The sequence below is a fragment of the Taeniopygia guttata genome, chromosome 2 (genome assembly GCF_048771995.1).
Source record: "Taeniopygia guttata chromosome 2, bTaeGut7.mat, whole genome shotgun sequence".
Classification (NCBI taxonomy): domain Eukaryota; kingdom Metazoa; phylum Chordata; class Aves; order Passeriformes; family Estrildidae; genus Taeniopygia; species Taeniopygia guttata.
This window is the reverse complement of record NC_133026.1, coordinates 25,044,646-25,070,221: the sequence shown is the minus strand read 5'-3', so window position 1 is coordinate 25,070,221 and position 25,576 is coordinate 25,044,646. Positions and strand designations below refer to the sequence as shown.

The following is a 25,576-nucleotide window of genomic DNA, read 5'->3' as shown; positions in this document are numbered from 1 at the left end:
TGCTTGAAGGACTGAGAGTAGAAGGACAAAGCTGTGGTACTGCTCCTTAGCCAAAACCATGAAAAGGTGCCATGCTCATAGTCCTTCATCCATAGGAACTGAAGAACAGGGACTGAACCACTGATCACTTATGTCTGCACTCCTGAGGAATAAATAAAGAGGAAGGCCAGAAGTACACATGAAACTTACTCATAACCTTTTGTTCTCAGTCCTGCTCATCAAGAGCAGCATTTACAGTTTCTAAGCACTCACAGTCCCTCTGAGAGCTGCCCAACCTTCTTCTGACCAGGCAGTCAGGAGACCTTTTCATTCCTGCATTGCTATACACACATATATCTGGCCCCCTACATCATAGTGATGACATACTTCAACTGCAAATGTGGATTAAAACCACCATCTAGAAACAAAACAACAACTGAATTATTAAATAAAGCCCTTTTCTTGTGACTAGTCATGGACTGAGAATAATCATGGAAAGTAGCAGTATGAGATCTGAACACTTTCTCTGGTTTAGGGACCTTTCTCTGGTTTTGCACCACAATAGGTGTGAGATATCTTGAAAGAGGCAACTTTATGGTGACTTTGCTCTGGCTACCAAGATACCTGTTCTTGTACACTGAAACAGAGCCTGTGTTCCTTCCAAGAGTCCTGTTTATTTTTAGCACCTGCTATTGTGAGTTTGGATAGTTCTGTATTTCATAAAACTGTCTAAGTATAATTAGCAAAGAGAATAGCAACAGAATTACAGCTGGTTTTGAAATTAAATTTGAAAAGGAAGTTAAAACATGATTTATGTGTACAAAAACCTGTACCAAAGAGGTAACGTCTTAAGTCTAAAAGCTTCAAATTCCAAGACTTCTGCTCCTCTCCAACTGTCTTCCTATTAAACTATGAAACAACATCTGAAAGATTTTGTGCTGGAGATTATTTGCGGTACCATACAAAATTCGTCTCTACTAAAAATAAAATAAAAGCAGTTGACATCCTTCACATATTTAAAAAAATAAATAAAACCAAACAAACACTTCTTCAAACCAAATGTCTGAACTCTGTTTAATTAAAAAAAGGAAGTTTATACTTGGTTATGGTGTGTGTCGACATCTACCCCTTTGATTTACAAGAGTATGGACGGGAAAGAACAGATTGCTTTATTCAAGAGAAAGAAAGGAGGGAGGGGGCCCAATGTGACAGGAAAGAGTGTAGGCTGTATTAACTTCAGTGCTTGTTAAAACATGAAGGATTAATGGTAGAAAGGGAGGGAAGAATTGTGAATGTCTCCAGTTTAGGATCTTCAAAAATGTTTGGGGATTCTAAGAATGTCTCACCAGACCACATGAAAGCTGTACAGAGAGACTCAGCCACACGACTGCTCTAAATCCAAAGCTGGTATTGCTCCACTTATACCATCAAACCAATGGAGCTGAAATGTAGCCACAAATTAAATTTATTTTTATTGAAAAAGTACTAAGTCCTTAAAAATAAGGAAAAGAGTATGTCAGGAAATGCAGCCTTTCTTAGCTGAGTTTACAGGGTAGGTAACTCTGGCATCTAACCTCAGTGCTGACATCTGATTATTGCAGTAGAATCAGAGCACTCTGCCCAAGTCTGCAGGAAGGCAATATCCAGCCTTATGACTTCATTTTAAATAGAGCAGAAAACTGGAGTTTTCTGCTTTCATCTCTGTGACTGCAGGTTCAGCCCATGTAACTACAAGAGAAAAATAATCAGGAGAAAAGTTCACAAGCTGCCTTTGCAAATGGGAATCTACACTTCAGCCCTTCTGCAAAGTGCATTTGCTGTTATTATTCATTCAGCAGGGTCAAGGTGACTCGGAAAAACAGTAAAACTGCTTGCTGTATTGCAAATGCAGATAATCCCAATATTTCTCAAATTTAATACAGGGATATCCTGTGTGCCTTTATCCATTAATGCAACAAGGAGTCAATTCACTAACCCTGAATTACTGCACACACATGCAAGCCTGATAATAAAATCTTTGCTGAGTATCATACTGCCTTTGTTAGACTGATGATGAGCTCACTAAAGCCTGGAGAAATAAGGAGAAATTTCATAACAATAGCACATCAAAATAAAGTTTTCTTTCCACCCAGCTTCTTAGATGCTAAGTACCCAAATATGTTTGTTTTCTCTGACTAGGACCAGGCTGCTTATCAGATCTCAGGGTCAAAAAATTAATGTCCATGTGCTTGCACGTTGAAGAAGCAAGCACTTGGTTTGTCTATTTTATTTATGTCATGATACTCTACAGTTATTCATGAGCACTCTTAATAGTTTTGATTGAGTTATTGACAAACTTGAAGTGATGGGTCTACACCATCATTTCAGACCTGGAGCCTGAGGATATGTGTCTCTGGGTGGAGCGCAGAGACCTTCTGCCCGCTCGTTCCACAGGCTGGCCACAATTTGGAGCAGATGGTAAGTGTCAGCTTGAGCATGGCAGTCTGGCATGCAGCTTGCATGCAGCAGGGCTCACTGGTTTCAGCTCAGCATTAGCCAAAGCCTTCTGTACCAGAGCTGCTATACCTGTAGGGTCATGGTGTCACTGCCTGCCACAACTGCTAACTGTAGCTGCAAGTGGTGTCAGACAGAGACTACTTTATTATTGATGGGTTTGCAACAAAATCCCTACTAAAGCATCTCAGTCTGATGAAGGCCTCTTCATTGAGCAAATTACCTGAAAAATTTACTAGGGTGCAATGGTTAGAAATGCCAGATAAGCATCTTATTTTAAGCACTGCAAATGAGATCAGATTTAGAGAGGCACATACTCAAAACATCAAGCAAACCAAAGCCTTCTGTAAGTGTTGCAGTTAGCCAGCTTCTAAAGCATCTCTGAAGGTGAAGCCACTTCTATATAGCAATTACCTGGGGAACCTGGCTGTGAAGGACAAATTCAGGAATTTTGGTCACTCTTCCTGAATTACTTCTGCATATTATCTCTCTGATATTATCTGATATAGAACATTGTCATTTGTCATTGCCATTTGTCTCAAGACTTAAGCTTCTTAATGCTGCACACTTGTCCAGGCAGAATCTCCTTCCTGCGGGAACCGGGACCGGGCCTCAGGAGTGAGGCTTAATAGTCTCTATCTAGAGGTGTTCCCATCTAACATTATGCAGAAGTAGAAGAGATCCCTCAGAGACTGAGCTTAGGCTGGGATTTTGGTGTCCTGGACTCTTCTCCTCACAGTGAAAGCACAACAGATAATCACTTGATGGCAAGTTCTGGAAATACCATAGTCAGACTTTAGAGAGCCCACAGTGGTAGCAAATTCCAGGTCTGGAGAACAGGAATAGAAACACAAGTTATTCTCATGCTCTGGGGATGGTTTTGTGGTTTCTATGGCAGCAGTTCCTCAAACCAGCGTGTCTGATCAACCGAACTAAGTGAAGCCACAGATGAATTAGAAACCAGTACAGATGCTGCAAGAACAATTATCTACAACTCAGCCTGTGAAGTTGGGTGTAGTAGTCACAGCTGCTTGTAGGAAAGTCACAGATAATTCTCAAGTGTAGCACTGAGTCGAAACCCCTACAAGAAATGCAAAGGCCATGAGAACCAAGGTACAGTCAGAAGATCAAACATATTGAACCAAGAATACTTTAAAGCCCCAGGAAAGAACTAACTTAAATCCATCTTTTCTCAGAAGTCCATGAACTTAATTGTAATTAATTCTTCTAAGTTCTCCATTATTTTAATGACTCAAAAGCCTACTTACAGCCAAGCAAATTGGTAAGTGCTTTCCTAAACAAGCAATTTTTAAATTCAGGCCTTCTGAAAGCAAATGACCTTCATTCTGTGAGGAAAGGACACTCTGATGTTCAGATGGTCCTGGGAGGACTCCACAGACTTAGAGACAGTCTCAACTCAGCAGACTTCCACATCAACATTAGACAGGGAAGGGAAAACAAGTATGACGTGTCAGAGACAGACTCACTGGATTTCCAGTGTTGGGAGGCATATCTGGAGACTGTCCAGTCCAACCCCTTGGTCAGAGCAGGATCAGCTGGAGAAGATTGTTGACAGCTGTGTGTGGCTGGGTTTTGACTGTCTCCATGGATGGAGACCCCATTGCCAGCTCTGTTGAGTTTCTCATCAACCAACAACCCCAAGTCCTTCCCCTCAGGCCTGCTCTCAATCCCTTCTCAGTCCAGCCTGTACTTGTGGTTAGGACGTTGCACTTGGCCTTGTTGAACTTCATGAGACTCACATGACCCACCTCTCATACCCATGAAAGCCCCTCGGTGTCAGGGTCAGCTTGTCGGGACCCCAACAGTGTAAAAGTCTGTTTCCTAGCCCATGCAGCCAAAGAAGGAGCCTGGAATGTGTCCAATTGCGCTTTCAAGGTTGTTTATTTTTCCTTATCTAGAACATTCTTTCTCTGACCTGCTGAAGTCCATCCAGAAAGGAAGCCATGGCAATCTGCCTCAAGCCTCAGGCGGCTCCCACATTATATACTCAGAACTACGTGTATATGTTTACAATCTCTTGCTAATACCTATTATCTATGTTAGACAGTGAATCTCTACCGTAAACCAATAGGAAAGTGTCACCATCACACCAAGACATGGAAGACAAGAAGAAGGAAAAGAAGGCTAGGACACGCCCAAATTCCTCCATCTTGACCTCCTAAATTCTGATAATTCTTGGTCTTCTGGTAATTCTTGGTTGGTAATTCTTCATACAAAGCTGGCAATTTTTTCCACAGCTGTTTTTGACTTTTTGCCAAGGTCTCCGAGACTCCTGCCAGGGTCTTGAGACAGCCAGGACAGCCAGAGGGATGTCCTGGTCTCTGACACCTCTGGATGGTATCTCTTCCCTCCAAAGTGTCAGCTGAACCACACAGCTGGGTGTGGTCAGTGAACAGGTTAAGGGTGCTTCAATCCGCTGTCCATGTGTCTGACAAAGATGTTAAACAGTGCTGGTCCCAACCCTGACACCTGGGGACACCATTTGTCACTGGCCACCCCTTGGACATTGAGCCATTGATCACAACTCTTTCAGTGCAACCATCCAGCCAATTCCGTATTCACTGAGTGCTTCATCCATCAAATCCATGTCTCTCCAGTTCAGAGACAAGAATGTTGTGCAAGACAAGGTGAAATTCTCTGCAGGAGTCACGGTAGATGATGTCAGTCATGTGAAGACTAATAGGCTTTTATATTTGCCCAAATCCATCACTTGCACTGATGTACCTTTTATAGGCAGTGTCACTATGTAATTGGAAATAATTGGAAATAATTGAAAATTAATTTAACATTGCACATAGATGTGGAGATTGAGAGACTGAGAGGCACAAATGAACAGCTTTCTAGTGGAAACACATAAGACACCACAGGCAAGTCTGTATTTAAGAATGAGGGTGGAAACATTAGTTGTTTTCACACTGTTCATTTCTCCTTCAGTAAATTAATGTACAGATTCTAGTATCAGTAGCCTGATTCTGCACCCATAGAGCATTAGGAAGCAGCTAAGATCACAGAGGAATAAATGAAACACATTATAGACAATTTTTAATTCTCCTTTCTCCAAACAAACCTTAATTTTTTAAAATTTCACATTCTGCTTTCATCACCTGCAAGGCTATGCTGCTTGGTTTCTACAATTTTTTGTAGAGTCTTGTAGAGGAGGAAGGATTGAGATAAGTGTTTTCCAGTTTCAGGGTGAAAGCCTTAGGAACACTAAATCAGCACAGTTGCTGACTCTGGAGTATCAGAGGACAACTTCTTGCCCCAAAACACGCCTCCCTGGGTCATTCATTCACACCAGTGATGGGATGTTTTATGATGAATCTTTATCCGGCCAGGAAGAATGGATTTATCCCAGAAAAGTCATGTCAGTAGTTCTGCACCACTCCATCCAAATTTGGCTTAGTAAATTTATTTAATAGACTAATAGATGCAAACATGAGATAGCAAATCTTAAGCATGTTTTTCTCTCAATGAAATGACTGGTGATTTAGTATATGTTCATTAACAATATGGAACTGAAGTGGGATTGATATTTTTCTTAACTACTGAACAGTGTTATAAGAGCAATCAAATTAATTAATCACAGGTCCTCATGCACTCTGGCACATTTTGTTGTAGAGATAATGAAAACACTCTGTTCTCTCCAATATGACAAATTGTTAAAAGCATATTGCTTCTTGTATTTGGGACATTTACTTGTCATTTTATGTCATTAAAATAAATGTACTTTAACTTTTCTTTCTCTTTGCCCCATGGGAAACATCTTCCAAGGATGATATCAGTATCTCAGCCATGTGGCACGTGCTTCTGCTTTCCCTTTGTGGGAAGCCAGGAGTGTTAATCATCATTAAATCAATGTTGTCCATATACAAAAGTTCTTTTTAAGGAAGTGCTTGTCAGTCATTCAGCCATGGGGGCAGAGGGCAGAAAACTGTTGATTTTAGACTTAAGGCAGTGTACAGTTGTATCCTGGGCCGTAATGATGGATTCCTTGGTTTCTGGGGCCTTTTACAGCAATTTAGAAGAGTAACTGTTTTATATTTTGTGCCAGGTAACACAAAAAGAGGCTTCACTCCTCACATAGAGCTCCCACAGAGACAAAAATCATGAGGTGAAATAATTTTCTTGAATTTGGACCAAATGTACTCTTCATTGCAAGTAGTTTTCACTGAGAACAGTTACATAAACCAAACAGAAAAGTCATGCCTATGGCTGTTTATCCATCATTTGCAGTGCAGCTAGGGAATTGCATGGTATTTTACATCCTTTATGGAAAAAAATTCAGTGGAAGGATCTCAGTGACTTATTGATCTCACATCTGATCCTGCATTTCTTGTTCACCTAAAACCCTTTTAGCAATGGGAGTTTCAAATACACAAAAAATATTTAAAATGTAATGTTCATATCAACAAAGGAAAATTGGGTTATTTTTTCCCTTCCTTCCTTTTTACACTAGGTTATGTTGAAATGTAACCAAAGCAACAACTTCTAAACTATAAAACAACCCCAGGAACAATTGCAGCATTTGATGATTTCTTTTCTCTGCAATTTTGAGATAGTGTGACAAATCTGCATTTTTTTATCAATGGAGATTTTAAAAATTCTGAGTTGAACGAATAATGTCATGTGTTTGTAAGTATCAATAATTTAAGCCATCTGCAAAGGAATGGTTTTGCAAAGGCATCTCTTTCAGGACACTGTGGATTTTGTCACTGCTTGAGGTTTTGGCAAACCATCAATATCACTATAATTTTCTCCTATGAAATATAGTTTTTTACTCAGTTTTTTTATTCCCCTTAGCTAGCTAAACTTTAAAAATATTGCATGTCTAACTCAGCAAAGTCAAAAGTTAGGCTTTTTCTGAAGTGCATATTAGCTGCAAGTAATTCAGAAAGGTATAATGCCAGTTATCAGTGAAATAAAGAAACTTAAAAAAAAATTTGAATGCTCACTGTATCAAGTAGCCAACATATTCTTTCAATTTGGTCTGAAAGGAAGACTATGGAACTTAAGGAAGAGAAACAGCATCTTTAAGTACAGGTTCGTTGCAAATCTCTATTTTCACACTTGCAAAAAGCACAATGCTATTGCTAGTAGTGACAGTGTATCATTTAAGTGTATGATATCTACCCCTCCAAAAAAGGCTTAGACGTGAGAACCGCCTGAAATTTTCTATCCAAGACAAGCAAAGTTGTCACTTCCTAATTATTTGATTCATAATTGAAATCTCAGTTTCAAATGAGGATGATGATCTGTGTTAAGCCTTGCTCTAAGCAAAGGAGCATTCTGTGCTAGCAGACTTTGTACGTATAAATACAGTCCTCAAATAATTCAGAATGTTAACTACTAATAGGGGAACTACACCCACCTTTTGTAATAGCAGTCATTTCAGAGACTGACATGGCTACAATTATTTTGTTATACAAATTGGCTTTGATGGGTGTGTCACTCTTCAGGGTTCTGTACAAGGCAGCAAGAGATCCAAGTCATGGAAAAATCAGCTTACAAAGGATTTGTAAAGGTTCAGTTAAAACCCAAGGGAAGGCATGCAACTTTGTGACATCCCTTAAATCTAAATAATGATGCTTATTTGCTCTCTGATCTTGCCTGGAAGAAGGTTTCCTTCTCCCACTCTTGTTATGAAAAATATAATGATTTGAGTTCTGTGGAAATAAGTCAGGTTTTTGAGATTTTAGGACTGAAAGGTGAAGGGCTATGTGGAAAACATGGTATGCTTTGTTCTGAACTGCAGATGCTAGTAGATTCCACACTAACAGCTGTGGCATTTCAGCAGTAAAGCAAGACTGATGATTTCAGGATTGGCTGAGACATTGTGGCACCTGAGCCAGAATATACATTTTCTCATTTTCAGTGCCTTTTCTGTCCTCCTCCACCACTGTCTTTGACAGGAGACAGAAGGCTCTGTACATGTAGTCCCCTTTGTCCCTCTCTACAAATCTGCTGCATGCAGGTCTCTCCTCTCACCTAAGACACCAAAAACCTTGGTGTAGTACTTCCCAAGTACTACACTTAGCCTTCAGATATGAGAGTAATTTCTACTGACTACACACAATCTCTCCACAAGTACTGGGGCACTAATCTTAGGCCAAATGATAGGTGTTTTAATCAACAAAGGCTAGAAGTGGCATAGCTTCCAATGGGAGGAGCAAAAAACCACAATTGGACAGAGGGAAGAATCCAAAACTAAAGGCTAAGAGACAAGACATGGGCTCTTGCTTACTGACATTTTCATGGCACAAACTGTGCTCTGTATTTCCACATTTCAAACAGAAACATGGGAGAGGACAGAAGTTTTGAAACAGGAACAAAGTATGTCCTTCTATCACAAGCTGTAGCTGAAACTCTTCTTCTCCCTCAGTCATATAGTTAGAATTAGAACTTCTCCCAAACTGTAATTTGAAATGGCACAACTATCTATCTGCATTAATTATTGCAGTGTGCAGATAACCACACACTGCAATAAATAAGAGCAACAGAGTGTCCCCAAGAAAAGGCACAGCAGAGCTTTACACAGCTCCACAGAGATCATCCTGCCAATGATGCACAGCAGGAAACAAAACTGAAATGAAAAGAAAACAGCAGCTTTACCTCTGAAGAGGCCCCCCTTGGTATGACTGACAACATTTGGGTATGTGTTACAAAAGCCAGCAACTAATTTGGGACCCTGGGTGCTGAGGTATTCCCACCATGGCAGCTCTCTCAGTATCTTCACAAGCAGACAGTCAGAGTTACATTTACCAGTGAACTACTATGAAAAAAGGAGGAATCTGATTCATGGTTAGGATCATAGGGTCATAGGGAAACTCAGGCTGGAAAAAACCTTTCTCTTCCAAAGAAGGGATTTGTGGTTTTTTTGGTAAAATTTGCAGTCAGCTCAGAACCACATGTCTTCACTGACATTTACAGCCCTTTAAAGACTGATCACAGGTACCCTCTCTCACTAGAAACTGAGGAATTAGGGAAGTCAGCTCTGGAATTGGACATGCTGGATTTTTGGATTGATTTTACTTAGGAAAGTTTGTGAAGCTTAGAGAGAGTTCTGAGTCTTTCATTTCTTGTATGTCTCTGAAGAACTGAATCCTTGCTTGAAACGTAGTGCTAACAAGGTGAGGAAGTTTTTGTGAAAAAGCACCAATATAACAAGGCAAAATTTTCTTCATTTTTAAAGTATTCCAACCATACTTTCTGGACTTTCCTAAACTTCTTGTAGTATTTCTTTTCTTTAGAAGCTCTGGAGGGACTGAGCTCTAGTCTGGCTTCCGTAGAGGAGGAAACTCAAGGACAAGAGGAAAAGGAGGATATTACTCATTCAGGCTTTTACCTCAGCCTGTTCCACACACAAGTCTTGTGGATTTGGGCACCCAGCACCTTTAGAATGCAGGCTGCTGGAGCAAAAGGCACATCTGAAGGAATTCATGTTGATTTTGAAAGAGCAGACAACAACAAAGAAACCAGATCAGGAGAAAAATAAGGCAACTCTGGCCAGTATCAGCCACTAAATATAGCCCTTCACTTACCTCAATGCATCTAATTCTAAGATATGCATTTATGACTCCATCCATTTAGTTGAAAAGGGAAAGACCACACCAGGATAAGCAATGAAGAGTGGTCAAACACATAACTTAATGGCAGTGTGTGGAAGCCACTACAAAAAAAGCTAGGGGAGAATGAAACATTTTGTGGTGCAGCTGAGTAGCTGATTTCTGTACCCAATCCACCAATATTTTCCAAGCATGGACATCTTTTCTTGAAATTAAAATAGAAAACACAAATCCCCTTTCCCACAAAAAAACTGACAGTTTAGTAAAAAGATGGAACTAACCAAGTAAATCTGACTGCATAGCATTTTAGGAAAAGGACAGAAATAGCTGCAGCTATTGAAAGTGATATACTGTTGAAATATTTTTGTGATTATGCTAAAAGCTGATCTGACTCCTTGAAAGAACTCCTAAATGGTTACTGCTTCCTCAGACAAAAGCTACTTCATAAGTACTCTCCTGCTTTAAAAATGCACTGAAGGTAGTTGCTTCTAAGTGTCAGATCTGTACTTCTCACTGCCATTTTGAGACATTTGGAAAAGACATAGCTGAGAAAGAGGAAATTAGAAGATCAGGAAATAATCCATAATAAATCAAAAGACAGTCAATGAAGTAATTTCTTTGTTTCTCTTATGATTAGATTTAGCATAGTAAAGCAGAATTCTTTACTTTCCAATGCAGAGTCCTCCAAATCAGAAAGTAACATTGAATTTGGTTTATTTGCCTGAAACTAATATTTTTAGCTGTCTTCCTCCTCCACTTCTCCTCTCCTGAAATGATGGATGTTTGAGGCTGAGATCCAGATAACCTCAACCAACTTTAATAATCCTTCTTCAGTTCCAGAAGAAAGGAAATGGTTTGTAATATCCTCAAGTCCCTTAAGTACACGAATTATTTCTTTTCCTTGTGACTTCTGTCTCTGCAGATCAGCTCTAACCCAAAAGCTATGAGATCTAATAGAAGAGCAGTGCTGTACACATGCTAATAGGCCCTGCTGAAAGAAGGGGTATAAAGCTCAGACTATTATCTACTAGCCCATCTACTGCAAACTGATTTCTCATTTGCCTCACTTGACCAGATATGTTGCTGCAAAGTTTCAGATACTTCTTCAGGTCATTCTGACTTAGAAAGCTTAGATCAGACCACCATGAAACAGAAACAATATCAGGGGCAGAGATGATGAGTAGTACAAATAATCCTCATAATGAATGGGTAATGTAGATTTTTATTTGTATAGTCAGGGAAAAAAACACATTAGGAACATAAAAGCACTTTCTGAAAAAGATAGAAATATTGAGAAACTTGGTTGGTGCTACTCTATCAATCAATGGTACGGGTATGTTCACCCACAGGGACAGCTCTGTGCATTGCAGAAATCAATATAGGCTTGAGCACATGCTGAGTCAGATCATCAATAACTGTGAGATACAAAAATAAAAATAGTTTTTGTTTTTGTGACCCCCACCTAAACACAAACCAGCAGTAGCTGAGAGAAGCAATGTGAACCACTGCTTAAAATTCTCCCATCTAAACCATGGGAGAATCAATGTGATTTCCATGTTGTTCCTGGAATTCATTCCATCTCTGGATACTGCCAAACCAACCCAACTAGGGTTGACTCATCTGCGTGGTTTCATAAAGTACTTCTGAAAGGCATGTGTCTTGCCTTTGGAATGCTCTGGATTACACCAAGAGTATGTGATGCTCCAGCATGGGGGAAGAGGACATCCCTGACTCTTCCCTACAAAGATATTCCCAGTCTGCACTCTGCAGTATTAACTGCATGCTCAATTTATTTCTCACTACCTAAGGAAAGCATTGAGCATTCATTCCTTTGGCAAATGATATCATCCTTCTATTCCAGTTTTGTTTCTGAGACAACAAATTTTGCTTGCACAGGAAAACAGATGAACAAATTGCTCAATCCCTCATTCTTCCATGTTTTCCTATTTCTAACCTTGTGGTAAAAAAATGTATGGTTAGCTACAGAGGAAAAAATCTGGGAGTCACAGCTAAAATACTGTCAGCACATAAAGCAGAGATATAAAACCCCAAAGAAGGGCAAAAAGAAAACACATAGGAAAAAAAAAATTCTATGGGAGCTAAGAGAAGAAGCCATCAGGACTATTTTAGAAAGCATCTGATAGAGCACATGGCAGTACACATGAATTAATGAGTAAGTATGTCCACTTGGCTAATTGTAATTTTTGCTTTAATGAATATTACTAACTAAAATTGAACCTGGTATTTGTAGCACAACACATTGTAGAGCTATGAAATTTACTACTACTTAAATTATATTAATGAGACAACAATTTCATATGACTAAATTTGGTGAAAATTTCATATTTACAGAATACACCACCCCTCACATTTGAGGACTGAAACCAAATGTTTTGCTGACTGGAGTTAGGCAAAAACATCCTTGCCAGTAGATTTTTACATCATTGTCTGTCATGGCTGAGCTTTAGTCAAAGACCCTTGGTTCTGGAAACTTTCAGCATTTCACATTCTCCTGTGTAAGATTAAAAACAGTCTCAGAAAGAGGTAAAGAAAATTGAGAAATTCCATGGTACACATCTGTATAATAGATCAGCAAAGACAGGAAAATATTAAAGGTTCTAGCTTCAAGAATTTATCAAATGTGCACAATTGGCATCTGAAGTTCTCCCTGCTGCAACTCCAGCCAGCTTTTTAGCTTCTTCACAGATCTGTCTCTATTGATGTTAGCAGAACTCCTGAGGTGAAATTTCTTAGAAGTTTCTCAGAAATGCCTTCATAAACCTATTTATTGATTTGGCTTCTCAGAAGTGGCTTGCAAAAGCTCATTGACAGTTACACTTGAAATTCAAGTTTCTACTTCCTTGTGTCTTGCTCTCTGAGCCCCAAAAATTGAAAGGCAAAAGGTATATTAGTCAGCATCTTGTAGGATTTATTGAGACCACTTTTTATAGCAAGTCATTGGGAAGGAAAATAGAGGACACTGTATTTCCCCAACAAACTTCCACAGTACTATAAAAAGTACTGTGTTTGTCATACCTGGGCAACCCAGCTATAACAGTAAGGTGTGTATTCATCTCTAGCTGTTGGGCTGGACTGTTGTAAGGTCATGTATTTGGTGAAACAAAATTGGGCCTCTCTCTCAGAAGGGTTAGAGAAATAACTGAATAAGGGAATGTTTCTCTAGCAAAATGGTAATATAAATGATATGGGGCTGACTAATTATACAGTTACTTTCCACTAACAGAATAACATGATGATCTATAGAACTGAAATCCAGACTATGAGCTAAGATATAACTCTTTTCTTATTTTCCATCTGAGTCAGTTACAACAAAACCTGTGTTCAAGAGACCCCATTTAATCCCATGTGGGTATCCCCATCTGATCTGAAGATAAGCAGAAGATACTCCTCATCAAAAACCCTATAATGGTGGTTCAAAGACAGATCCAACTCATAATTAACTTATAATGCAAATTATCTATGGTCACTTTAAAAGGAAAAGAAATATTTCCCATGGGCAGAACTGATATTCTTTAGCTGGAAGAGAGTGAATCCAAGATACATGTGCAAGCACAGTGTCCTGTATGTGTCTAAATTCACAGGTTTTAAAGTTCTAGTTCTAAAAGGGAGCACATTCAACAATGTGAGGATTAGACAGAAGCTCAGCCATGCCAAATCCCTGGCCAGCACTTAGTTCTGTGTGTGTTTTTCTAATGGAGAATGTAGCCTGTCTCATTGCTTTCAATGCAGCAAGTCATACCTCTTTTGTTTAAGTGTATCTAGACAGAAATTTAATTGAACAAATTGTTATGTCTTTAGTCAATCTTCCTCTGTCTACACAGGAGGGATACCCTGAATATGGTCACTTTCTTGTGAAATAAATCTAGTTGAAGGATTATCCTTCCTAGAAATGCCATCTGTTTTCTTGGAAATTTTGTTCAAAACATTAAGCTGCAGGTATATCATAGAAGAATCTGAACATGGGATCTGAGCTAGGACCTTAAGCAGTCTGAAAGGCCAATGCCAATTCAGAATTGGCTGCTGAATATGATAACCAGGAAAATACAAGTCCTCTTTCAAAGGTAATACACACACACACACACACACACACACACACACACACACACACACACACACACATATTTATGTATATAAATCTGTATGGCATATTTGCAGGCCTAAACTCCTTGTGAAGTTGTTTTTCAGTATTGCAAATTAGAAAAATATGCCCAGAATTAAAGGTTACTTAATCAGGTTGAAGCAGCAACTTCAATTCCAGCAACTCCCTCCCACTATGTTACATCTGATAATGTGCCCAAGTCCAAACATAAACTTAGTTCAAAAAGATGTTTGGTCCTCAAATGTAAAATGACACTTAGCTTACACAATTAGCCAGGTAATACATATCCTTCCAATAGAAGCAATTTTTACCACAGAATTATCTGCATTTTACTAATCTCTGATTGTTAAGTTTTACTTGCTGAAACTTTTCCATATGGCTTTTTGAATACCACTGTCCTGTATTTAATTACTGCAGAAGGATATTAATGAAGAGGTTTGAAATTTGGCCCAAGCCCTGTTCCACAGTTTGGACAGTGTGATGGAGATTGAGGCAGTGAGCTGAACACTTCTGTCAATACGAGGCTGTGCCATTTCACACATAAAAGCAGTGGCAAAAGAGGAGTAAACAGACATACAGAAATAAAACACTTAACATATTTTGAATTGTCCATAAACTTCTAAGGCAGCATAATTGTAAAGTAGCACTGAGTGAAGCGCTATTTTGCTGACTTAAAGGACAGTCAAACTGACTGACCTAAAGGAATTGGTGGAGTAGTTCTTGAAATCAAGACCATTTTGATTAAGCTGGAAGTCACACACATGTCCAAAAATACAAAGTTTACTATTCAATTTTAAAGGCAAAACATGATATTGAGCAGAACCAAGGCAAGGGTAGGCAGCTTGAGTGCAGAGGATGCGAGGAAGTTAATGTGGGTGGGAAAGCATGTGTTACTGCCTGGATGAGGAAGTGGTACACCACAGTTACTTCATAAGTGTGAGGGATTTATGAACTAAATCTCCTAGGGACTGTTTTAAATAGACAAAGAATGACATGCAGCCCTGACAGACTTTTGTTTGAGAAGGCTGGTTGCCTTCTAAAAACACTGGACTGTCACTTGTACTTTTACTAAATATGCCTATTTTTAACCTTAACCTTTTCATGGCAACAATGAGGAGATGCACCATGTAGTAAATTGTTTTGTCTAAAGCATAAAAGCAATGGTTTCCTCAGCCTTACCTGACAATGGAACACGTATTCTGGTGTGGTTTTCTTGAACTTCATGTTCCACACCAAGGCTACCCCATCAGGCTCATGTGGAGCATCTTCATTATTGTTATAAGATGCAACCATCAATTCAGGGTACTAGAGGAGAAAAGAAAATGCAAATAAAATAACAGGGATAATGAAAAACCTACACAAAATCATATTCTAAAATATCACAAAGGCAATGTTATTTTCTGCAGGTAATTCTTAAGAAAAGACAACTGGCAAAGTATTTGTAAAGGGAATGAAAAGGAAGGAAGAGGAAAAATTTGAAAGCTTGAATAATTTTAATGTATTTGCTCAACATCCCTTCAGGGGCAAACTGCTGTCTTAATTGATTTTGATAATAAAACACTATGACCATAGGGTTGACTTGCTTTTACTCTGAAATTCACAATTTTTTTTCCAGCATCCCTGAAAATTATTCTTTCTTATTTCATTGTGCACTCTTATTCTCTTATGCACAGAATCAACTTGAATGCTCTTCTTGATGATTCAAATGGCAAACAAAACATTTTCTTCACAGAAGCTCAATTTTGCAAGATGCTGAGGTCATCTTGTAAAGCACAGGGTGACCTTGAATTCCACTGACTCAGTATGATTGATGCAGTAAGCACTCTAAAATCAGAGCCACACTTTTTTGTATATGGATTATCCACTGTTGTATAGAAGTAGATATGCAACACCATATTTATTTGCTTTGTTTATCTATACATACCTATATATACATAATATCATACATGAAAAATCAGAATTACACACTGTCTTGATGATCTTGCATAATTTTAAAACACAGTAAGAAGTTACCATTTATCCACAAAACATCAATTACTTTCTGTCTACATAGTAACTCCCAGTTGTCCACTCTCAAATGTTTGACACTAGGCACATCTGATAACCTTTGTCCTTCCCTCTAAGTATTTGCCTTCTTAAAGGGATAAGGCAGTGGAGATTATGGTATGTCCAGAGAAAAGCATGTGGCCTCTGCAGACCAAAAAGTCAGCAGCTCAAGTTGTGCAAGACCTACACTCACTTCTTGTAAATTACAAATGCTTTCCCTCAAAATTTCCCAATATCTGTAAATTATTGTCACTTTTTGTCTTTCCCAGGTAAATTCCTGCCAAACCGTCCACCACTTTACAGGAGAACAGTGTAACTGGTAGATTCAAAGGAACCAGGACAAAGAAACTCATTTGGGAGTTGTGAATTTGGTCCAAAGGCACTTTAACAATTAATAAAACCCCAAACCACCACCGTTTATATCATTATTATTGGGGTCTGAACCTCTCTGCTCTCAAAATCCATTTGGAAGAAATAATGCACACAGCTGTACCTTCTGCCACCAGCAGCTGTTGCTTCCCACATTCTGTACACTTCCATGGATAATGGATCACAGAGATGATGATTTTTCTGTTCAAGCTTATCACCCTGAACGAGCCTGGACCCATGTGTGGAAGAATCAGCAATGACACATGGACACCACAGCCCACCCCTTTCCCGTTTTAAGGAAACTCTGACTAGATTGTACTTATATCCCTCAAGACCCTTGCTGCTGGCACAGCTTGTAAGAACGGTTTAGCACCCAATTCAGTTGTGTGGAATTTAGAGGCAGCAGTAGATCAACCATATCTTCTCCCTCATCAAGACCTGAGGGGAACTTGAGGGTGAATTAATCCCACACCTGAGATGCCACCTCTCTGGACACAGTTGTGCCAGCCCTGCCCTCAACTGCTCTCATTCATCTCACCCCTCTCCTCTCTCTCTCCTGCAGCAGAGCTTACAACCACTTCTGAACAGCAAGCTCAGCTTCTCCTTTGAACCTTTTCATCCCACGCTGGCCCATGGTAAACAGAGTGTGCAGCAGGCTCTTGATGGGGCATCAATTTTGGCTGAACAGGTTGTGGACCATTGACACGAGTGGCTGAGCCTGCAGTCATGAAGGGGCAGACACGTGGGCAGACAGAAGCAACAAGCCCTCCTGCCAGCGTGACCACAACCAGCTAGGGTGTGTGACCAGGTCCAAAGTACCAATTTTGAAGAACTTTGGGGCTGGTTCATACTCCTGGGAAGTTTAGCGGGCACGGTTCGCAGCACGTCTGGCCATAAACAGACACCAACTCAAATCTTGCTGGTCTATTGGTTGGTTTTGAAATCAGTTTATGTATTCGACTGGAAACATAGTTTAAAGTTTATGCAGATGCTGGGGTCATACCTAGCTGGGTAACACCATTATGAGGCTTTTTGACTCTTAAAAAAACAGAGCTAAGTGCAGTACCCTAAATCCTCTCTGGCACTGCACACTCCAATGCCCCACTCAATCTACTTCCATTTACACAGTTTCAGTCCTTACTGGGTGCCCAGATGTCCTGCAAATGAGAACAACATAGAAATGGTGCTGTGCAAAGCCTCCTTCAAGGCTGCTGCCTGAGGGTCAAGAAAGACACATCACTATCCCTAAGACCATGGTTTTCTTGGTTTTAGGTGATCTAAGTCAGCTCCTATGGACAGAGGAAAGTGCACATTCTTTATGTTTACTCTCAGTCTGATGGGCCTTTCCCTAAGATCCTTAAGCAGCTAAGCCATTTTCCTGTTGCTCTGTGAAAGAATCAAGGGGCTAGAGGGTTAACTTGAACAGTATGAATGATTCCACATGTTTGAGACTGTATTCTACATGTGACTGGGAACAGAGTAACTTGTTTAATCAATGCATCAATGTCCTTTGTTTGATTAAGCTTCTATTTGCCTCCAGGCTGTTTCGCAGCAGCAGTTTTATCGCAGAAAATTGAGCAATGTGTTCTGCAGCTTCCATGATTATTCAAGTTATTCTTTGGCACAGTGGACACTGTCATGTCCTGGAGCATGTGTGAGCAGCACAGCTAGTGGTTAGGTGAAATACCTCTGTCTGGCTCCTGTTCTTGTCTCATGGATACAACTCAAAGCAGAAAGGAGAGGAGGCAACTCCATTCTCCCAAGCTACTGTAGGGCAGCATGCAGGAGCCCCCCACATAGAGAAACCCCTGCTGGGGTGCCAGGGAGCTGAGCATGAGGAGTTAACAAAGAGGAAAGCAGGAGGGGCCACCCTGGAACAAAGAGGTGGGAAGCAGAACATGCCTTCAAGCCCCAGGGGCTGAACAATTACATTTGGCAGTGCTCTTCTGAGGCGGCTTTTTTTCTTGCTGCTCTGGGAATACAGTAAGAGCTGCCTGTTAGGAAAATATCAGATAAGAATTCCATGTAATTTCCAGCCCCTGAACAAGTGAACAACCTAAGATAAGTGTTTCCTCAGGCTTATATTTGATTTTTGTGGAAATCCATATGTGCTTAAAGGCCACCCACATCACAATAGTGCATACCTGTTGCTAGGCTGATATTTTGTATGAAAGCAAAGGTATAAATCCTTCATTTCACACATGGAGTGCAAGCTGGCTATTACAAGAAGCCTCTCTGCAACTGGCTTTTGTGCACCACCCAGATCTCCTCAGCCTAGCAGCTATGCTCATTGGGACCCCTGACTCTTCCCTTCCACGCTCTGCAGCCTCCAGGTCCTCTGACTCTTGAAAAGCTGCCACCTTGCCTGGGAAGTACCCAGAGGGATGGAAGCAGCTCTGCAGCCTTTTCAAGGGGAAAGAGAGGAGCATGGATTGAAAGTCCCCATGCTTCTTATCCTGTGGCATGCCTGAGGCTGGGTTTGGGGCCAAGTAGCCAGACTGGCTTGTGCTTGCATTTTTGAGTTCAATGTCCTCTTGGAGCAGTTTTGTTACATTTGTGTGGTGGATTTAGGAGAACAGTCTCCTTGGTTCTCTCCCCAGGGAAAACAGATGCTTTGCTCCAGGCCAGAAACTAGGAACAGGCTATCAATGATGAAACAGGCCAAGGGGGGCTGGAGTAAAACTGAAACCAAATTCATTTAACAGGACCTGTGATGATGTCTGATAATCCCAGCTTTCCAACAGAGTAACTAATTAAACTGGTTTCTGTACTTTGCTGATGTGATTGCATTGGTTTTGGAGAGCTTAAGCAGGTCTATCATCACTTTTATTTTCCAATGACAATGCTTTGCAGTGCAGAGAAAACTGGATAGGTCCCAGGCATGCTGCCTTAGCATGACCCAGAGCAGCTGCAGCCTCCTCTTCCATCACTAGAGGACCCAGCAGTTTTTGAAAGACCTCTTTTCAATCATTTCAAATTGTTCAGATACTTTCACATTTTAAGTTTTAGTATATTAGAAAAATTAATTTTTCTCAACATTTTGTAAAAGTCTTATGTACTACTATGTATATTTAGCAAATTAATTTTAGTTAGTTTAATTTTAAGCCTTTTGTCCTAAAAAAATTTATATTTTTGGCTGAAGTAGTGAAAGGGAGAGGAAAAGTAAAGACTTAATCTTGGTAGGTTTGTTAACCTAGGGTTTTAATAAAACATCCTGATTTTGAAGACCAAGTAACATATACAAAAAAAAAATGACAGCTTCATTATCATTCTCCACTCTTTGCAGTGAAAAGTGCTTTCACTCACACAGGGCCCAGCTGTTATCTCAAAAATAACATCCTGCTCTGCATAAAGAAGAGCAAACAGAGGCTGCCCATAAGTTTTATAGGGAGAAGTGGAAGTGATATGGAAACATATCTCCCAATGCCACATCTTACCTGAAGAGACCAATCCATGCAGGTGACGACACGATGCTTGGACCAGTGCTCATCATAAAATTGCCGGTTAAAGGAAAGGTTGGCTCCTGCTTGCACATCTCTGTGTGAATTCAAACAAAGTGACAGATTTTCAAGTACCAGGGTTCAAATGCTGTGAAACACAGTGCAAAAGTTTTTTGACTACATCTCAGATCTCTGCTCAGCCTGGAGAAGTCTGCCACCTTGATTTAATTGCTCTCACTGACTGTCTGGCTGAAAATAGTGCAACAAGGAACAAATTTTAGGTCGGTTTCACAAAACCACATTTTTTAATTTCTCACTGCCTGCCTGACTCTTCTGGGTCACCCTGGGCCATCTCTGCCCTCTTTGTCTCCCAGGATGAACCTGGCCCTGGCATTCAGCTCCCACTCTTCCGAACCTTCACCTCCAAGCTATAACCAAACCTCTCTTACTTTTGACTCCTAAAATGTTAAAGGTACAGCACCTTCTCCCAGAGATGGAGACAGCAGATGCTGTGTGACACTGTAAGGCTGAAGCTCAGTGTTGGCCCAACACTACCACACTGATGCACTTAGCTGGTCCATGGGGATGCTGTTCTGGGTTAACCTCCAGTAACTTCCATGCAATACAGCTACTGATTTGCCATGAAGCTTCAACAGATACATAGCTGTTGCAACCTAAACATTTCCTCTCCAACTAACAAGTTTTACTGCTTGGCTCCCATATCAATTGCTGAAAACAAAACTTGTCACTTCTCGTCTTAGCTGTTAAGATTGCAAACGCTTTGGGAGATCATTTTCATCCCCACAATGCATGGTTTAGTGGGATCCATTACAGACCTGAGGCAATAGTAGAATATAAACAACACTAGCTTGAATTTGTGAAAATATCATAAGCACACACACATACACTGCTGGAATGTACAAATTTACATGTACACACGTCTATCTCTTTCAATTATTTTTCCAGAAATTTAAATTTTATCCCAAAAATGGAACAAAAAAAATTAAACCAGCTGAACAATACATCAAATTTAAAAATCTGCCTAACCCAGATCAATAAAGGACAAAGCTATTTTAAAATATCATTTCAGATGACACAGTGACTCAGGCCTTCATGGAGATATTTTAAGCTTTTCTTAACAATAAAAATGTTAAATGTTGTTTAAAATTAAGGCTTCTTGTTATTGGAATTATCTTTATATAACTTATTTTGCAGAAGCAAAAAAAAAACCTCACAAACTGACCCGTCTTTCTCTTCTACATCTCTGCCACTATAGTCAAAGAAGATGTCAGAATCTTCAGCCAAAGCTCGCTCAATTACACGTATTGTGCGGTCAAAAAATATCAGGAATTCTTCTGAATGAAGAACTTGTTGCTTTTCTTCTTCTGTCAGTTCTCTAGGAGGAGCTTGAAAAATGAAAAGATGTAGTTAGGAGTATGACATTTCACCCCTTTCCCAATGAATCAACATCTTCAGTGGGTTTTTTTGAACATGAAAGCTTGCTGTAGCCATGTCAGGAGAAAAATCAAAGCTTTACTCTTAAAATCACGACTAAGAAGTTTTTAATATGTCTAAACATACTCCTGTATATTACCAGAATGCAGCCTTTACATAGAAGAGATCCTGTATCTTATGTATTTATTATTCTGAAATGGAAAATACTTAAACCCCCCAAATTAAATAAACTCAGTGTTCCTATTTCAGGAAATGGCCGTGACTGACATTTAGGCAATACCTAACTGGAAAAAGCAGAACACTTATGTAACAGAGGACCTGTCAGAGGAGCTGAAGATAAAATAATCTTCTTTACTTATACTACAGTTCTTAATACTAAAAGGTCTCATATAATCTCTCCCTTCAATTCTTCCAATTTCTACTTGGTGTCACTGATAAATTCTGTCTTTGCTTCAGAGCTTTTGTGAAGTAAAGAAGTGAATAACCAAAGATATTCTCTGAGGCAGCAAAATTAAAAGCAATCAGCCAAACAGCAGTTTCTTTAAGGCAGTGTTATCCCCTGCAGAGGAATCCTAAGACCCAGAGCAACAAATGTCACCGAACCACGGGCAAAGCTGCCCTGGGAAGGATAGGGGCTGTCTTGGGCAGCAGTAAGAATTGCATGTCTCCCTGAAGATGAAGTTGCTTCTTTGCATGTACACAGAGTTGCTAAACCTTTACGTCCAACATTTCCAGTTGGCCCTTCATTTGAAAAACACTGTCTTTAAAGGATGCACCAATGCAACATCTCCATCAGTTTAATGACCTGTTGGTAAATTCCAACTCAAATATGACCATCAGAGGGAATCAAAGTTGGGATGCTGCTGTTACTACAGTGAAAAATTCTGTTCTTAATTGCACCATCAGGGTCATATTGATATTCTGGCAATATTGTATATTGATTATATATTTGCCCACATGTGCTCTTGACTCATCATTATGGTTCTATTTCAGAATTACTTGTATTTCAAGATGTGACGTTAGTATCTTTGCAGTTACCCCAAATAAACCTAGCCTAAATTCCCAGCATAAAAAGTTTTGTTGACAGAGAATTTTGCTCCAAGTTTATTAATTAGGAATACAAACAACATATCATAAACAGATTTACTGCAAAACTATAGAGATTCCTATGTAAGAGTTTAACAGGAGATCAAAGGTGTCTTGCATTTAACTTTAGACTACAGATTTGAGGTGTTTATCTGTGAAAATGACCTTGCAGTCACCATAGCCCATATTGAGTTAAAACACTGGAAGCCAAAAAAGGGAATTCAGAGAACACCCACCATACAGCAAAGTTTAACTCCCAGCCCTGTCATACATATCTCAATGTTTAATTAAACAATGAGTGACACAGCTTCAAGCTACAGCTCAAAATGATTTTCTAGTTTCTGCCTTGCCACACAACTTCTTTCAGTGATCAGGCAGATGTGGCCCTTGCTCTCCATCTGATTTTCCTGTGCTCCACTGGATTCATGTGCTCCAATGCCCAGCTGGATGGAGCACGATGCCACCACCAGCCCCTGGGACAGGAACAGATAGAAGGGCACAGCAGCAGGCAGGAGGAGTGACATGGTCATCACTCCTGCAGTACTCAGCTCCCCTGTTTTCAGCACTCCTGCTCTCAGAGTTGCTGTGGTTGGGAGAGGCTGCTATCACCACGTTTTGCGTCAAAGTTTGCCTCAAGTGGTCAAAGCGTTCGCTCTGAAAGACAAAATCTCTGCACTACACCTGAGCTAGAAAGAGAGGGCAGGAGAAATGCAAAAGGTGGAGGAGCAATTTGGCCCTCAGGAGACAGAGCAGCTAAAAAGTTACAAACTTTAGCCTGTGATGATCTCCTATGGCCTTGGTCCTATGTCTCCTACCAGCAGGTTAGTGGTTCCTGTGGAGCTCCACACATCCAGAGAATATCTGCATCCCCTCACATGGTTCCTCTGAGTAGCAGAGCGACAATTACCAAGGCAGGAGCACAATTTGCCCCTAAGTGCTTTACACAGAAGCAATGCATGTGAAAGAAAAAGAAACACTAGCAAGAAGTACAGCTCGATCTATTGCAGCATCCACTGCTGAACAGTAATTGGCACTGAGGGAACTCATCTGGCAAGGAAGCCTGTAATGAGGCAATATCCCATCGTCACCACTAAAGCATTGCTTTTCGAGAATCAAAGAAAACAAGCATGACAATGCAGCAAAATGGCATAAAAAGGGGGAAATAACTGCAAAGGCAACTGGAAAACTCATGTTAAACTGCTGCAAATGGTAAAAATTATTTGCTAAATCAAATCCTCTCTACAGCTTGGAAATATAAATTTATTACTCGGCCATTTGCTGATTATAACTGCAAAGAAAATACAATCCAGAATCAATAGAAAGGTAAAAGGCAAAAAATAAACAAAATAAACAACTTGGGAGCTGTGAAGTGCTCACAAGCAGTGGAGAAACACATGACTGTAGTTCTTCCTCAGCAAAATCTCCCTTGCAGTTAGCAATGATCTGTGGGAGGCCAGCAGTCTATTAAACCATCAGGAACACCTTGGCTAAAGTTTTTAGGGCATAAATCAGCTTACCTCATTCATCTGACTGACACACCAGATGCCCCCTGGCAATATTAAGCTTCATATTTTAGCCTTATTTTCTACTTTCATTCGGCTGCCTCTGAAGTTTTATTTGAGGCAATCTCTTGTTACATGAATGTTATCATTACTTTTTCCAGTGTAAAACATTGCTATAACTACTGTAAATACATGAAGTATAAGCAAAAAATCCCAGACAGGTTTGTTCTTTCAAATATGGAGGTTTTCTATCCATTTATCTTTCAGAGACATTTGGATTTCTCCTTGTTCCTTCTCCCTGTCTGTCCATTACCTCAAATAAAATAAAAAGAACCTATGTAATTTTCTGCAATTTTTCTTCCGATCTGGGAGCTTACAGTGACTTTGATCTCAGCTTTCAAGAAACACAGGCTCTCTTCAAGGAAAACTGAGAAACATAAGTAGCTGATCAAAGTCTGTTTTGTTATGTTTGTCACAGAGACCTATATGATGTGACAATATCTCCAGAAAGTCCCTGTAAGAATACAGCGTTTGTCTTCAAGTATCTGCTCTCCCTGGCATAAAACCCAAACCAACCACATCTAACCTTCTGTGCTGAACAAAGCCCAGTGCAGTGTGTAGTTTACCACTGCTGAAAGTTACGTGCTTATTGCCTGGAGTTCCATGAAAGCTCCTGCAAAGAAAGCTCCATACTTAGCTTTTGTTTTGACACCATAGCTTCCTCATGAGCTGCTGTGTCTGTGCTCTGATCCCACCTGAAGGAGCTGAACCCATCGGTGGCCCTGCACAGCTCATGGCAGGAGGAGCTGTGGTGCAGCCACCAAGTCCTGCCTGCCAGGACCACCGGGGATCCCACGCACCCACCGATGGAGACATCGCTGGGAGCCCGCAGCCACCAGCAGCATGTTCTGCAAAGGGTCTGGGATGGCAACAACATGGACCAAAGAAGCCCTGTGTTCATGCTAATGTTTAATACTGTACAAAACAAAATGGAATTGACATTTAAAATTAAATTGTTGGACAGAGTAATATATGCACAGAGGGCACCACAGGGAAAGAAATTGTGAGGTGTATCTGTAATGAAAGATATTATATACTTGTGCTTGAACAGGAAGGTTTAGAATATGAAACAACAGTTGAACATGATGTGAAAACAACCAATTTACCCAAGACTTACTTACAAAAGTAAGAACATTTTATAATTTCATGTGATTTAACATAATCTGCAGAAATACCATATTTCACACCAGGTTCTTTGTCCATAAATTTCTTTGGACAAAACAGAAAGAAACAAAAACTTATGTTAGAACATCTTGAATCTTTAGGAACGAAGATAAAATTGCTGCAGACTTGTTCTTATTCAGGAGAAGCATGTTTGTAGTAAATACAACATAAATAGTTGGGATAACAGTGCAGGAACAAATCCAGAAATATTCAAGTATCAGAATTTGAATCTTCTCTCAAGGGAGTTAAAAAGCATAAAGAAATAAAACAAAATGAAAA

General features: G+C 39.9%; 1 protein-coding gene across 9 annotated transcripts in view; it reads right to left on the bottom strand.

Annotated features, from left to right (window-relative positions):
- Positions 1-25,576, bottom strand: part of DYNC1I1 (dynein cytoplasmic 1 intermediate chain 1) — a 186,048-nt gene that overhangs the window by 53,293 nt on the left and 107,179 nt on the right. For all 9 annotated transcript variants that reach the window (XM_030264700.4, XM_072925546.1, XM_030264699.4 and 6 more), the window contains 3 exons: positions 21,274-21,436; positions 20,028-20,127; positions 15,355-15,480 (listed from right to left, as the gene is read on the bottom strand). In XM_030264700.4, the coding sequence (XP_030120560.1) occupies positions 15,355-15,480; positions 20,028-20,127; positions 21,274-21,436 (389 nt within the window). The remainder of the gene's footprint in view (positions 1-15,354; positions 15,481-20,027; positions 20,128-21,273; positions 21,437-25,576) is intronic.